The 13,644-nt window shown below is 38.5% G+C and overlaps 2 protein-coding genes across 3 annotated transcripts; one reads left to right on the plus strand and one right to left on the minus strand.

Moving 5' to 3' along the window:
* Window positions 1-213: 213 nt before the first annotated feature.
* LOC118027903 (probable CoA ligase CCL12) lies at window positions 214-5,784 on the plus strand. 2 transcript variants are annotated; one of them, XM_035031403.2, is made up of 14 exons: window positions 219-609; window positions 1,304-1,433; window positions 1,557-1,813; window positions 2,065-2,266; window positions 2,517-2,557; window positions 2,776-2,904; window positions 3,048-3,121; window positions 3,215-3,435; window positions 3,643-3,737; window positions 3,816-4,032; window positions 4,264-4,389; window positions 4,723-4,821; window positions 4,997-5,203; window positions 5,357-5,784. In XM_035031403.2, exons 1-14 carry the CDS (start codon window positions 329-331, stop codon window positions 5,468-5,470), a joined length of 2,193 nt encoding a protein of 730 aa, XP_034887294.1. In that variant the 5' UTR covers window positions 219-328; the 3' UTR covers window positions 5,471-5,784. The 2 variants fall into 2 exon arrangements, with proteins under 2 accessions (XP_073263271.1, XP_034887294.1); XM_073407170.1 differs by having other exon boundaries at window positions 214-609; window positions 3,048-3,435.
* Window positions 5,785-11,931: 6,147 nt separating this feature from the next.
* Window positions 11,932-13,389, minus strand: LOC118027905 (feruloyl CoA ortho-hydroxylase F6H1-3). Its single transcript, XM_035031405.2, has 2 exons — window positions 12,816-13,389; window positions 11,932-12,715 (listed from the first exon to the last, which is right to left on the minus strand). The coding sequence occupies exons 1-2, from the start codon at window positions 13,322-13,324 to the stop codon at window positions 12,145-12,147; spliced, it is 1,080 nt and encodes a 359-aa protein (XP_034887296.1). The 5' UTR covers window positions 13,325-13,389; the 3' UTR covers window positions 11,932-12,144.
* Between the last annotated feature and the right edge of the window lie 255 nt (window positions 13,390-13,644).

The raw sequence follows: 13,644 nt of genomic DNA on the forward strand, positions 1-13,644 counted from the left end.
AAATGGAGAATTTGATGTTAGAAATTGCTAGCTTACAAGGGGAGATCAGAGTAGGCCATCGTGGAAATATAATTCCATTGCCTTGGTCAGCTGCCAATCGGCCACACTTACGTTTAAATCAGAGTAGGCCAATATAATTTAAATCAATTTTTATGGAAGTAGTAAGTACAAAACAGGTGCCCACTCGTGGTCACCTGCCAGTCTGCCACACTTACGTTTCACCTACTTTATTAATTCACAATGTCTTAAATAAGGACACGAACCATAGCCAAGCAAGCATAGGAATTAACCAAATTCTGTGTGTGCGTGTGTGTTTGAGAGAGAGGTCATGATGGAGAAGAAGAAGAGCATAACTGAAGTGGGAGTTGCTGATATAATCAAGGCAGGTTTGTCTGTGGAAGAGGAGGCTAAAGAATTCTACAGAATCCTCAAAGAAACAATTGGTGAAGCAAAAGGGTTAGACCCAAGAGAGGTTTGGAGGAAAGTGGTGGATAATAGAGTGCTAAAACCATGGCATCCTCATGGAGTGCATCAACTTGTTTATTACTCTGTCTATTCTCATTGGGATTCCTCAACCAAGGGCCCTCCTCTTTATTGGTTTCCTTCTCTGTAATGTTTCTCTCTTTCTCTGGTTTCATCCATGGTTTCTTGATTATTTTCATCATTGTGCTGTTTTTTTTCTTTGTTTCTTTCTCTGTTTGGATTTCTTGATCGATGATTGACGACAAGCAGATGTCGTTTTCTTGAACTACAGAGTCGTTGACCATGTTAGTCTAGGGAAAGTTACGTGTGTGATCCTCCAAGTTTCCGAATTTGGTCATATTAACCCCTATATCACATATTTTCAATCATGGGTCCGTACAATATATGTCCATTAGATGGATGCCATGTGCTCCCATAGGTACACTTATGTGTGGATGGAGGGGCAAATATGGCTAGGAATTGAAACTATGAGGACTGAGATGCCCAGAATTATAGTAGAGGGGCTAATGTGATCTACCTCCTAAACTTGGGGGGCCATGCGAGTAATTTACACTCGGTACTATGGTCAGTTCAACCCATGCTAATGCCAATAATTTCTGCTGCTAAATTTTGTTTGCTCTATAAGTTGCACTAGAAGTTGGTGTACATCTTGGCTTTCATATATAGAGTACAGTTGAAGGTAGATTCCTGTTGATGCCTCAAATTCGTTATATGTTATAGAGGGTCAAGGAAATGCTTGATCAATATGTGAAAGTGTGTGGTTTTTAATATTTTCCCTTCCTAACTGATTTAGTTATTGAAATGATATTTTAAATGGTAGACACGAATCTAGACGGGCGAACTTGGGACGTGTAATGGAGATTCATGGTCCGAAGCTTTTAGGATCTGAATACAAGGATCCTATAAAAAGTTTTAGCCTCTTTCAGAAATTCTCTGTTGAACATCCTGAGGTAAATAAGGACTATTGCCATATGAACATAACATTTTAGGTACATTTAGTTATGATTTTCAGAATGCGGTATATTTCAAGGTTCATTTCCTTATTCAATGTAGTGTTTGCAAATGATTTCCAGGCTTATTGGTCAATTGTTCTGAAGGAGCTTTCAGTTGTATTTCATGAACCGCCAAAGTGCATTCTCGACACAACTGACAAATCCAAACCTGGAGGAACATGGCTTCCAGGTTCTGTTCTGAATATTGCTGAATGCTGCCTGCAACCTGCAAGCCATCCTAGTAAAAAGGATGATGACGTGGCTATTGTCTGGAGGGATGAAATGGATGAATCTGTTTTGCACCAGTTGAAACTGAAAGAATTTCGAGAACAAGTAATGTAATGCTTCATGTGCCTGCACCATTCATGTTTAATTTTTGTTTTATCATGCTATGACAAGCTGCACCATGTTTAGGTTTTTGACGGCAATGAGTAACTGTTATAAATGATTTCTTTTGCATGAATATGTGATTCTTATCCCACAATTGGTTTTAAAAGAAGTTAAAGAACATATGGAGTCCTAATTTCTTACACTGTGTATCATGAGAAGAATGGTCCTTGACCAGTGCTGTAAACGAAACATGGCGCAGGTTGGTGGCCAATGCACTAGATACAACATTTACAAAGGGTGATGCAATTGCTATTGATATGCCAATGACAGTCAATGCAGTTATTATATACTTGGCCATTGTATTAGCAGGATTTGTTGTTGTATCTATAGCTGACAGCTTTGCAGCTAAAGAAATTGCTACTCGTTTACGTGTCTCCAATGCAAAGGGTATCTTCACTCAGGTGAGATTTCGCTGTCATAGGTCTCAATGTGTCCATTGCTTTTCTGCTTTGAATATTTTTTTTTTCCTGCCACCTTTAACTACAGTAATAGCTGCAGAGGGTAAGGAATAAGGATACCTGCTTAGCAAATAGTGTGTGGTTTCTGTTTAATGATCAAAAGATTGAAGTGGTCTGAGATTTCTGTTAGCAGATATTGCTTCTTTCTGCGTTCTGTTTTAGACTCTGATTCCTAACTTCAATCATGTTTCAGGATTTTATTCTCAGAGGAGGTCGAAAATTTCCTTTGTACAGGTAAAGACTACCCCACTCTTATTATTATATCGTTATGATGGGGACGAACTTTCTGTTTAAAACTGATCTTTCCTTAAGTGAGACCCTGAAAATGTTGTTCCTATCAAAACTTGCTAAATTTGGGGTGATATTGGAGAACAAACCCTATCAGATGCTCTTATATAGATTGCGGCTATGTGCCAAACTTTCATGCTAAACACACTCCTTCTCTTTTGCAGTCGTGTTGTAGAAGCTAATTCTTGCAAGGCTATTGTGATCCCTGTGATTGGAAATGATTTAGGGCTTCAATTAAGAAATCAGGATCAGACATGGATAGATTTTTTGTCCAGTGTCAATCACCTTCCAAGGTAATGTTTGCGGTTACAAATTGAAGCAGTGTATTGTATATTTGTATTCGTAATGGAAGGTTTATCTTTATTAACATGTTTCACTACTCTGTTTTATATTTTAATCTGTTGTGCCAATTGTAACAGTATTCATTCCCTGACAGGCCAAATTATTACTCTCCTGTTTATCAACCAGTAGACTCTCTGACTAATATACTTTTCTCATCCGGAACCACAGGTAGAGAAATGTTTGATATGCTTATTTTCTTACTTGTGTTTCCTCTTCCCTATTATCAACTGATTATCAAGCTTATTTATTGGTCTAAATCAGGGGATCCAAAAGCTATAGGATGGACACATCTTTCACCAATTCGATGTTCTGAGGATGCATGGGCTCACTTGGACATTCAAGATGGTGATGTCTACTGCTGGCCGACGAATTTAGGGTGGGTGATGGGACCAATTTTACTTTATTCCACCTTTTTATGTGGCGCAACTCTTGCCCTCTTCCATGGGTCTCCTCTTAGCCGGGGGTTCGGAAAGTTCGTTCAGGTATTATCTGCTGTGTGTTTCTTTGATAAAATCTAATGCTGTCCCTCAAAATCTAGTGTTGTCCCACAAAGCATGATTTTTGTTACATGAAGCTGTTAAATACCAGCTTGAGCTACAGGTATTAAACATCAGACAACACTACATAATCCACTTGCAGCAGAAACATTGCCATTCCCTAGCCAACCATTGCCTTATCATTCTTTTCAGGATGCAGGAGTTACTGTTTTGGGTACAGTTCCAAGCATAGTAAAAGCTTGGAAGAGTACGAACTGTATGGAGGGCTTAGATTGGACAAAGTTGAAGTAATTTTCGCCTTCAAAAGAAATTAATTTTTGCACATGGTTTTCAGGAAAAATATGACTTAAAAAATGCATGTGCAGATCCTTTTGTAGTACTGGTGAGGCCTCAAATGTTGACGATGACCTTTGGCTTTCTTCGAGAGCTTATTACAAGCCCATGATTGAATGTTGTGGAGGCACAGAGCTTGCATCATCTTACATCCAAGGAAGTCCATTGCAGCCACAAGCTTTTGGAGCATTTAGCACTGCATCGATGACAGCAGGCTTTGTCATCCTTGATGAAAATGGTGTTTCTTATGTAAGATAACTTTAATGTTCAACTGTTGTTCTGGGTCCAATTTTTATTTCTACCATTGCAAACCAACCTGTGTGACCTGTCACTGGATCATATCAGTATGATCTTAGTGCCAGGTGGGAGATTACAAGAATTGTCATGATAACAAAATAAATGTGAATGAGTCAAAGTGAAGGACTGACATGTTCATTTCTGTTTTATACATATGTATCTGATTTCTTTGATCTATTGCAGCCAGATGACATGCCTTGTGTTGGTGAAGTGGGTTTATTCCCTCTATATCTGGGAGCAAGTGATAGATTGCTCAATGCTGATCATGACAAAGTTTACTTCAAAGGAATGCCGATGTATAAGGGAATGGTACATATTTTCCGTTCTTACAATATGCTATTATTCCTCATGGAACATATTCTTGAATGTTCGGTTATGGTCCAATTACAATTCCATACAGAGCTGTTTGTATATACTTGGTTATAACATTAGCATCCTACCTAAAAGGCAAATTTGGAGATATGTTCATGTACTATTACAAGGAGATACCTAGTCCTGATATAGTTAGACATTTAGACATTCCATTCCTTGTTTCACCAAGATTAGGAGACCTGCTTAGCTGGTTTCTTAGCATTGTCAGGGTTTATGATCATATAAAACTGGACTCATAGGTCTTTAATGACTTGGCACATGCATTTGCAGCAACTTAGGAGACATGGAGACATCATTAAGCGAACAGTTGGAGGCTATTTTGTTGTACAAGGCCGGGCAGATGACACTATGAATCTTGGTGGAATTAAGGTACAGCATTCTCTATGGACAGGATTGTACTTCAGTTTTGTCCCTCCTAATAGGCTTTTGGCATGGCATGCTTCCTGACTCTTGAATGACCTTCGCCTGTATCCCTTGTGTTTCCTTTGGAATGCTTGGGACCAATTTCGGAATTTTAAAATCTTGAGTCTTTCTTGATATACAGACAAGTTCTGTTGAAATCGAGCGTGTCTGTGACCGTGCTGAAGAAAGCATCATGGAGACTGCCGCTATCAGTGTAGCACCAGTAGATGGGGGCCCAGAGCTATTGATAATTTTTGTGGTACTAAAGAAAGGATTTGATGGGGAACCAGACAAGTTGAAGATGAAATTCTCAAAAGCCATCCAAAGCAATCTCAACCCTTTGTTTAAGGTTTGACTCTGAATTTATGTTTTCTTCATTCACATGACATCTGGTTTGGACACCTTGGCTTCTAGGCTACTCTACACGGCTGTTTTAAAGTTTAAACCATGATGTTGTTTGGGTTCCTAACTTGATTGTTTCCATATTCTTGGCTGTTGACAGGTGAGCTTCGTTAAGATTGTTCCTGAGTTTCCCCGAACTGCTTCTAACAAGTTACTAAGGAGAGTTTTGAGGGACCAAATGAAGCATGAGCTATCAGTTCGGAGTAAAATTTAGTAGAAGCATCTTTAAAATTGTTGCACTTAAACTCAATCTAGAAGGTCAAGGAAAGCAACCATCGCCCAGCTAACCACCAGCTGTCATCGACCAGCCACCAGCTGCCACCGCCTAGCCACATGCTACCAGCCGCCTTCACACCTAAAAGTTTGAATTTTCGTGTTTTGAATTTGTGTATAAATAGGCTGCTAAGCTTATGTTATTTTGTGTGGAGAGTTTAGAGAGAAACACTAGATATAGAGAGAAAGGGCGTGTATTAAGCTTTTGTGTTATTGTAAGCTTTTGTTCTTGAAATAAAACTTTGTGTTTTATCCCCTCTGAGTGTTTCAAAGCCATCACCAGTGGTTTCTCCCACCAACAATTGGTATCAGAGCCCTGTTCGTCAAAAAACAGAAGTGTTTTGGGATATACCTGAATTTTCAAAGTTGTCAAAAACAAGTTTTGATCATTCCATAGTGTAGAGCTCATCCATACGAACTCACTGGTGCAAGAATCAACGTCATCGGAGCCCGTGGTGAGCCACACATGCCGTCTGAAGATTCTGCACAGTTCGCCCACACGGGCCAGAGGTAGACGACGACTGAGCCAGACGCGCGCCCTATTTGAGCCGTTTAAGCTGAGCCGCCATCAAGCAGCAGCCGAGCCGACAAAATATTCCCGGTTCGACCCCAGGGAACCGCCCGCCGTACATAATCGATTTTTTGACCTGTTCACCTCATTTTTGACCCGATTTATAAAAAGTTAGACCGGTTCCCTACTATTTGGACCATTCCAGATGGATCTAAAGTGTCCGTTTTGCCAAATTCGGCTCCCAGAAGGTGATATAGTCATTCAAAGAGCAAAATGACTATAAAAAAGTACATAAACACTCATCCCGAAGCTGACCAAAGACAACTATGATAGTTGGTGCATCAGATTGAAGGCATTCCTTGGTTCACAAGAGTGTTTAGATATTGTACAATATGGTTATGATGAACCAGAGTCCAAAGAAGCAGAAGATGCTCTACAAGAGGCACAAAAGCAAGCCCTGAAAGTCAACAGAAAGAAAGACAACAAAGCAAAGACCATCATCTATCAAGGTCTTGATGAAGACACATTCGAGATCATTGCTTCCACTGAAACATCAAAAGACATATGAGAGGCTCTCCAATAAAAATACAAAGGTGCTGACAGAATCAAGAAGATTTATCTTCAATCTTTACGAGGTGAATTTGAAATACTACAGATGAAGTCCTTGGAATCTATTTCTGATTATCACACAAGAATTATGGTGATAGTCAATCAGATGAGAAGAAATGGAGAAGCCATCATAGATTCTCGAATTACTGAGAAAATTTTGAGATCCCTAGATCCAAAATTTGATTTTTTTGTTGTCGCTATTGAAGAGTCCAAAGAAGTGGACAAGTTGACGGTGGATAAGCTTATGAGTTCTTTGCAAGCTCATGAGCAAAAGATTATAAAGTGAAATAGAGATAAGGCCATTGAGCATGCCTTACAAGCAAAGCTGTCTCTCAAGGACAAATATGAGCAAGGGGAGACTTCAACAAGTGGATATACCACTCAAGCAAGAAGTCAACAATCCTAGAGGAAGAGGATCTTGGAATACAAGCTTTAGAGGAAGAGGTGGTAGAAACACCACCAACGAAGGTTGAGGACAACAAGCATTCACTCCTAGAGGAAGAGGAGGCGGTTACAATAACCATGACAAGAGGAATATCCAATGTTATAGTTGCAATCAATTTGGGCACTATAGCACTGAATGTCGAAGGAAAGCTTCGTTAGAGATAAGTGAGCAAGCCAACTATGCAGAAAAGGATGATAGAGAAGCAGATGCATTACTTGTCCAACAAGGACTTGACGAGAAACAGGAGAATATATAGTATCTAGATTCTGGAGCCAGCAATCACATGTGTGGTTACCGAGAGTTATTTGGTGATCTAGATGAGACCATACAAGGTCTAGTTACTTTTAGAGATACCTCAAAGGTTCCATTTAAAGGTAAAGGCAATATCCCAATCAAGTTGAAGAACGACGATCACAACTACATCGCCGATGTTTATTATGTCCCAGCCATAAAGCATAACTTGATCATCATAGGTCAACTTATGGAGAGAGGTTATACTCTTTTCACGAAGAATTGTCATCTGACAATTAGAGACTACAATAGGAGATTAATTGCCTATGTGAAAATGTCCAAGAATATAATGTTTCCTTTGAACATCCAGTATGATGCAGCAAGGTGTTTGAGTGCCATCACCAATAGTGAAGAATGACTTTGGCACCTGAGGCTTGAATATCTGAATTTCACAAGTCTGAAGATACTAGCAAGCAAGAAGATGGTCAAAGGTTTGCCTCACATTGATCATCCAGATGAAGTCTGTGAAAGTTGTGTCAACAAACATCACAGATCCAGTTTTGCCAAAGAAGTCAACTGGAAAGCAAAGAGGCCACTGGAGTTAGCGCACACAGATGTGTGTGGCCTAATAAAGCCTATGTCGACTGGACAAAATAGGTACTTCCTCACTTTTATTGATGATTTTAGCAGAAAGACGTGGATATACTTTCTGAAAAGGAAGTCAGAAGTATTCAATTGTTTTAAAGATTTTAAAGCAATTGTGGAAAAGCAAAGTGGCTACACGATCAGAACCGTAAGATCTGATCAAGGTGGAGAGTATACAACAAATGACTTTGAAGCCTTTTGTACACAACAAGGCATCGAACATCAAACAACACCAGCTTATACACCACAGCTGAATGGTGTAGTAGAAAGGAAGAATCGAACGATTCTTGACATGGCAAAAAGTCTGCTCAAAGCAAAGAAGTTGCCCAAGCAATACTGGGCTGAAGCTGTATCATATGCAGTGTATCTACTGAATCGCTGCCTAACCAGAAGTTTGCAAGGTGTCACTCTAGAAGAAGCATGGAGTGGTCACAAACCAAGTATTACTCATCTACGAGTCTTTGGTTGTGTGGCATATGCAAAGATCCCAGATGCAAGAAGGACAAAACTCGATGATAAAAGCGAGAAATGCATCTTTGTCGGATATGGTGATAGAAGAATGGTATACAAGTTGTATAATCCCATCACAAAGAAAGTAATTATGAGTAGAGATGTTATCTTTGAAGAAGATAAATCTTGGAAATGGAATGATGATCAAGAAGCAGTCAAATGGATCAACATTGATTTGATCTTTGAAAATGAAGAAGTACCAACAGTACTTGCAGAAGAACCGATTGTGCCAGCAGATGAACCACAAAGTCCGGTACACAGATTCCCTGTATTCAACAAGAGGAACACACCAGAATCATCATCATCAACACCACCATCAACATCCTCATCAGAAGGACCAAGAAGGATGAGAAATCTTGAAGAGTTGTACGATGCCACTCAAGTCATGGAAGATACAACTCTATTTTGTTTATTTGCAGATAGTGACCCATTAAGCTTTAATGAAGCTATCACATAAGAGAAATGGATTAAAGCAATGGATGAAGAAATACATGCCATTGAGAAGAATGATACCTGGAAGCTGACCTATCTACCAGAAAACAAGAAAGTAATAAGTGTCAAATGGGCCTATAAGACGAAGAAGAATGTAAAAGGAGAAATGCAAAGATACAAAGCCAGATTAGTGGCTAAAGGCTACAAACAGAGAAAAGCCATTGAAGAGAGAAAATATTTATCAGATTAAAGTTCATGTTTGGTATGACATCCCTCGATTGAGTTTAAATGGGAGATTTGTTGAACTTAAACTCAATCTAGAAGGTCAAGGAAGGCAACCACCGCCTAATCTGTAAGACCCAAAATTTTGGCCCAAACCTAAGTCCAAGTCAACCCAAACCCAACCTAAGTTAACCTAAATATTTAAGGAAGAGTTGCAAGAGAATTACTTTTCTCTCTTCCAATTCTTGTAGCCGCCGTGACCCTCCCCTCCTCAAACCAAAGAGTTTAGTTTTTAATCTTGAGTTTTTGATTCAAGAAAGGTGGAAGTAGCAAGTAAGTGGTTCCCTTTCATATTACTTTTGATTATAGTTTGCTTATGGAATGATTAAAGAAGAGATTAGGGTTTATAAGGATTGAAAGTTTATGTTGTTTAGATTGATTTATGATTATAAAGGGTTTAATGTTAGGTGATTGATTATTATGTTGTTAGAAATAAGGATTTGTGAATTGATTTGTTTAAATTGATTTTTATGGGTTAAGAAATTCATTTTAACCTTGCTGGAAAATCTGGACAGAATAGCATTGAGGTTGAAGATGACCAAATTTTATTTTGGTCCTTGATTTATGAAAAATTCAATTTAGTCCCTAAACTTTAGAAACATTATGATTTGACCCCTAAATGTATTTTTAGATTCTGTACAGTGTTATTATGAGGTTAAGGATGATGAATCTTAGTTTGATAATTCATTTGGAATATTTTTAGTTTGGTCCCTCAATTTTAGGAATTTATATTTTAGTCCCTAAACTTTATAAAATTACAGTTTGGTCCCTAATTCGTTATATACTGAATTTAGGATGGTTTATGGGTGAAAATTTAGTATGGTTATGTATTCACAGTTTGGTCCTCCAATTTTGATAAAATTATGTTTTGGTCCCTGTTTTGGATAATTGTCGTTTTAGTCCCTAAACCTAGGAGACTAAACCTGGTTTTCTTTTATGCATTGAAATATTTTAATTGTGTTGCTTTGAGTTGTTTTTGAGTATATTTCGTATATTTATTGTAGGTTCTCCTAACGATCCTCAATAGGTTTTTTGGGTCTTTCATCTGATATTCCTTTTAGTTCTATATTTTCCGGGTGAGTGGGATAATTTTTAATATGCATATATTATAAATAAATATTTATGTTGATCATACAATGAGTACAACCAGTTAATTCCTTGAATATCTATATATTTTGCTTTATTTTCCAAGTACTCATTTATTCTTGAATTTGCACTCACAATCTGTTGAACTAAATTCTATTCGATATGATATATATTTCTTTGATGATTATATGAATACCTATTATGCCTTGATATAGGACTTGTCAGTAACTCCATGCTAACGGAGAGTAGTTAGCCTATGTGCACATAATATTCTGTATACCTAGCTGGTGAGAGAGGCATCAGCCTGTGATGACTGATCATCCCACAGTGGTCACCTTCGGGTGTCATCTGGTCACCTTCGGTTGTCATCTGATCTCTGACATGTATTTCACTATGTTATGATAATATGTTTAGTATGTATATGTATATATATATCAAGATAAATCATCTTGCAAACTATTAATATCTAAAATGTATATTAAATATTATTCCCTCACTGAGTTGATTGAACTCACCCCTCATTCTTAATATTATTTCAGGTTCTTAGTTTCTGATAACAGTTGGACTTTGTTAGGTGTTTCCGCTTCTTCAATTTTGGTCGGTATGCCTTGCTTGTTTTGCGAGGCTTTCCTTTTAGTTTTGATTTGATGTCTTAGACGCTCCACTATTACCTTGTTTTAATTAAGTTTGGATTTTGACAATGTAATGATTATTATGGATTATTGTTTTTGTTTTAATTACTAATAAGAAGTTTTAAACTATCTTTTGGTTTTATCAGTTTTGAATAATATAATATTTCTGAAGATTATAAAATGCTGCGTATTTTGAATAAATTGTTCTTTTGATATGTCTGTTATGAGGCTTAGCGTAGGTGAGGTGTCTTTTCGAAACCGCTCCTACGTTGCATGTCATGGACCCGGGATTCGGGTCATGACACAACTAGCCACCAACTATCACCGACCATCCGCCAGCCACCAGTTGCCACCGCCTAGCCGCATGCCGCCAGCCACCTTCACACCTAAAAGTTTGAATTTTTGTGTGTGTATAAATAGGCTGCTAAGCTTATGTTATTTTGTGTGGAGAGTTTAGAGAGAAACACTAGATATAGAGAGAGAGGGCGTGTATTAAGCTTTTGTTCTTGAAATAAAATTTTGTGTTTTATCCCCTCTGAGTGTTTCAAAGCCACCACCAGTGGTTTCTCCCACCAACAAAAATCTCTTATACATCAGTCTATCAACCAAAAAACTGTTTTGTAATAATGAAAAAGAGATGCTGGGTAGCCATTTTAAACCCATTGTTCTCAGATGGTGGATGGATGGGATCAATTGAGGCATGCATTCTTCTAATTCCTGCAATGTCATTGCTTGTTGTCAAATAGATGTAGCTGAGATGCTTGTGGTTTTGCATAAAGGACTGGTGTAAAATGGAAAAAAAAATCTTGCTAACTGATGATTTATCAGATAGTTGGAATATATATTTTGCTGCAAGCCTGTTTTCCTTTCCTCGTTCTATTAAATTATAGTATGATTTTTCTGGATTTGGATTAGAGAGTTGGAAGCTTCAAGTACTTTGTTGCAGAGGTATTCTGCAGGTTGCCTAAAGGAAGGCTGATTTAACTCTTTAAGAATAATATCTTGCACAATAAAGGATATAAACCATGTAAAATCATATCATTTTTTTTCAAATAAGACAAGCAGCAGTAAAGTAAAACTTCGGTGTACAAGATAATCCATAGATAAGTGCTGGTCTCTGATATGTTGTGACCGGCCTCAATCCTTGTAAACCTTGCTCCTTATTAGACGACATTGCTCATGCCGTATAAAAACAAGTTACACACCTGAAAGAAAGGAAAAACAAGAGAGCATTATATCTTTGCCAAATCGATTGTTTTCTTCCCATCATGTGCTTTTCGGAAGAAATGCCTGACGTAATCCGAGTACAGAACTTCTTTATACACGGCCTTCTCGCCACTGGCCAGCACTTCGGGGAAAGGAGAGATTTTGTCAGATGGCCTGGGGTTGATGAAAATGGGAACTGAGATCCTGTTATTACTTCCGTTAGCAATAACACGGTGCTCGATGCTCTTGTATCGACCATTGCTCATTATTTGCAAGGCATCTCCAACATTGATCACAATGGAGCCGCTAACAGGAGGAACATGAATCCAGCTATCATTGTTCCCTCGCACGTAAAGTCCACCGATGTCATCTTGGAGGAGCAAAGTGAGTGTTGAGACATCCGAGTGGCGGCCAATTCCTACAGTGAGCTCAGGGTTTGGACAAATCGGATAGTAGTTAAGATTAGTCCTTTTAGACCCCATTAAGAGGGATTCTTTTGTCTCATCGATCTCAGTCACATTCAGATTCTTCAATAGCACATCCAGTAGCTTTCTGATAACAATTTCTGATCTCTTCATGTACTCGAGCACTTGATCCCTGAAAGAGAAAAAATCACGAGGCCGACAAATTGATAGCCGTTATAATCAAGTAATAATGTTATATGCATGTGCAATGTGCAAAGTTAAATATTTATTACTTGCAAACCGCAGGCCACAATGCAGAAGCCTCATCCTCGGAGACATAAAAGAGACTAAGGTAATCTTTCCACTCTAAAGCCTTCTCAGCTTTAGGACTAAAGCTTGAGCCAAACCGCACGTTGTTAGAAGGAGAAAACTCTTTCAAATACTTCCTCTTTTCCTCTGCTGGTAATCTGAAGAACTGATGAGTTGCTTCCTTAACATTCTCAAGTACTTCAATGGGAACTCCATGGTTAATAATCTGGAAGAATCCCCATTTCTCTGCAGCCTCACAGATTGCTTCAGCAACTTTAGGGTCATCCCATTTTGACATGTCAATGATGGGAATGGATTCATGGGACATGTTTTTGGTACCACACATTCTTTCCTCGAGGGGTTGGATATATATCTTGGGGAGGCTTTCGAGGCCCATCTCGGAGAGACCCTTGACTCCATTGCCTTTGTTCAGGACAAAATCAGTGATATCTGAGGAGTCATTGAATGACACTGGTGCAAGTGCTTGAGCCATTACTTGGACGCTTCTAGCTAGCTAAGACAACCAAGGTAGAAAATGTAGTGTGTGGCATCAGCTTCCAGGGCTTCGCTACTTATACTGTATTGTTTAAGGATGTCTCCACGCCTTCGATCTGCTACATGTTCTTTTAGTTGATAAATTCCTCACCAACTCACCTAGCAACTTGCACGCCTTCTCACCTTTTCCTTCTCAAAGTCGACTTGATGCTGCTCAATCTTAGTTCCTTACATGCATGGTGCTAGTTTAGTTTGTCAAGTATTTTGTTTACTCAATCTCATTATTTATATTGGGTTAGGTCCCCTTTAATGGAATTA

Source organism: Populus alba, chromosome 1, assembly GCF_005239225.2.
Source record: "Populus alba chromosome 1, ASM523922v2, whole genome shotgun sequence".
NCBI classification, from domain to species: domain Eukaryota; kingdom Viridiplantae; phylum Streptophyta; class Magnoliopsida; order Malpighiales; family Salicaceae; genus Populus; species Populus alba.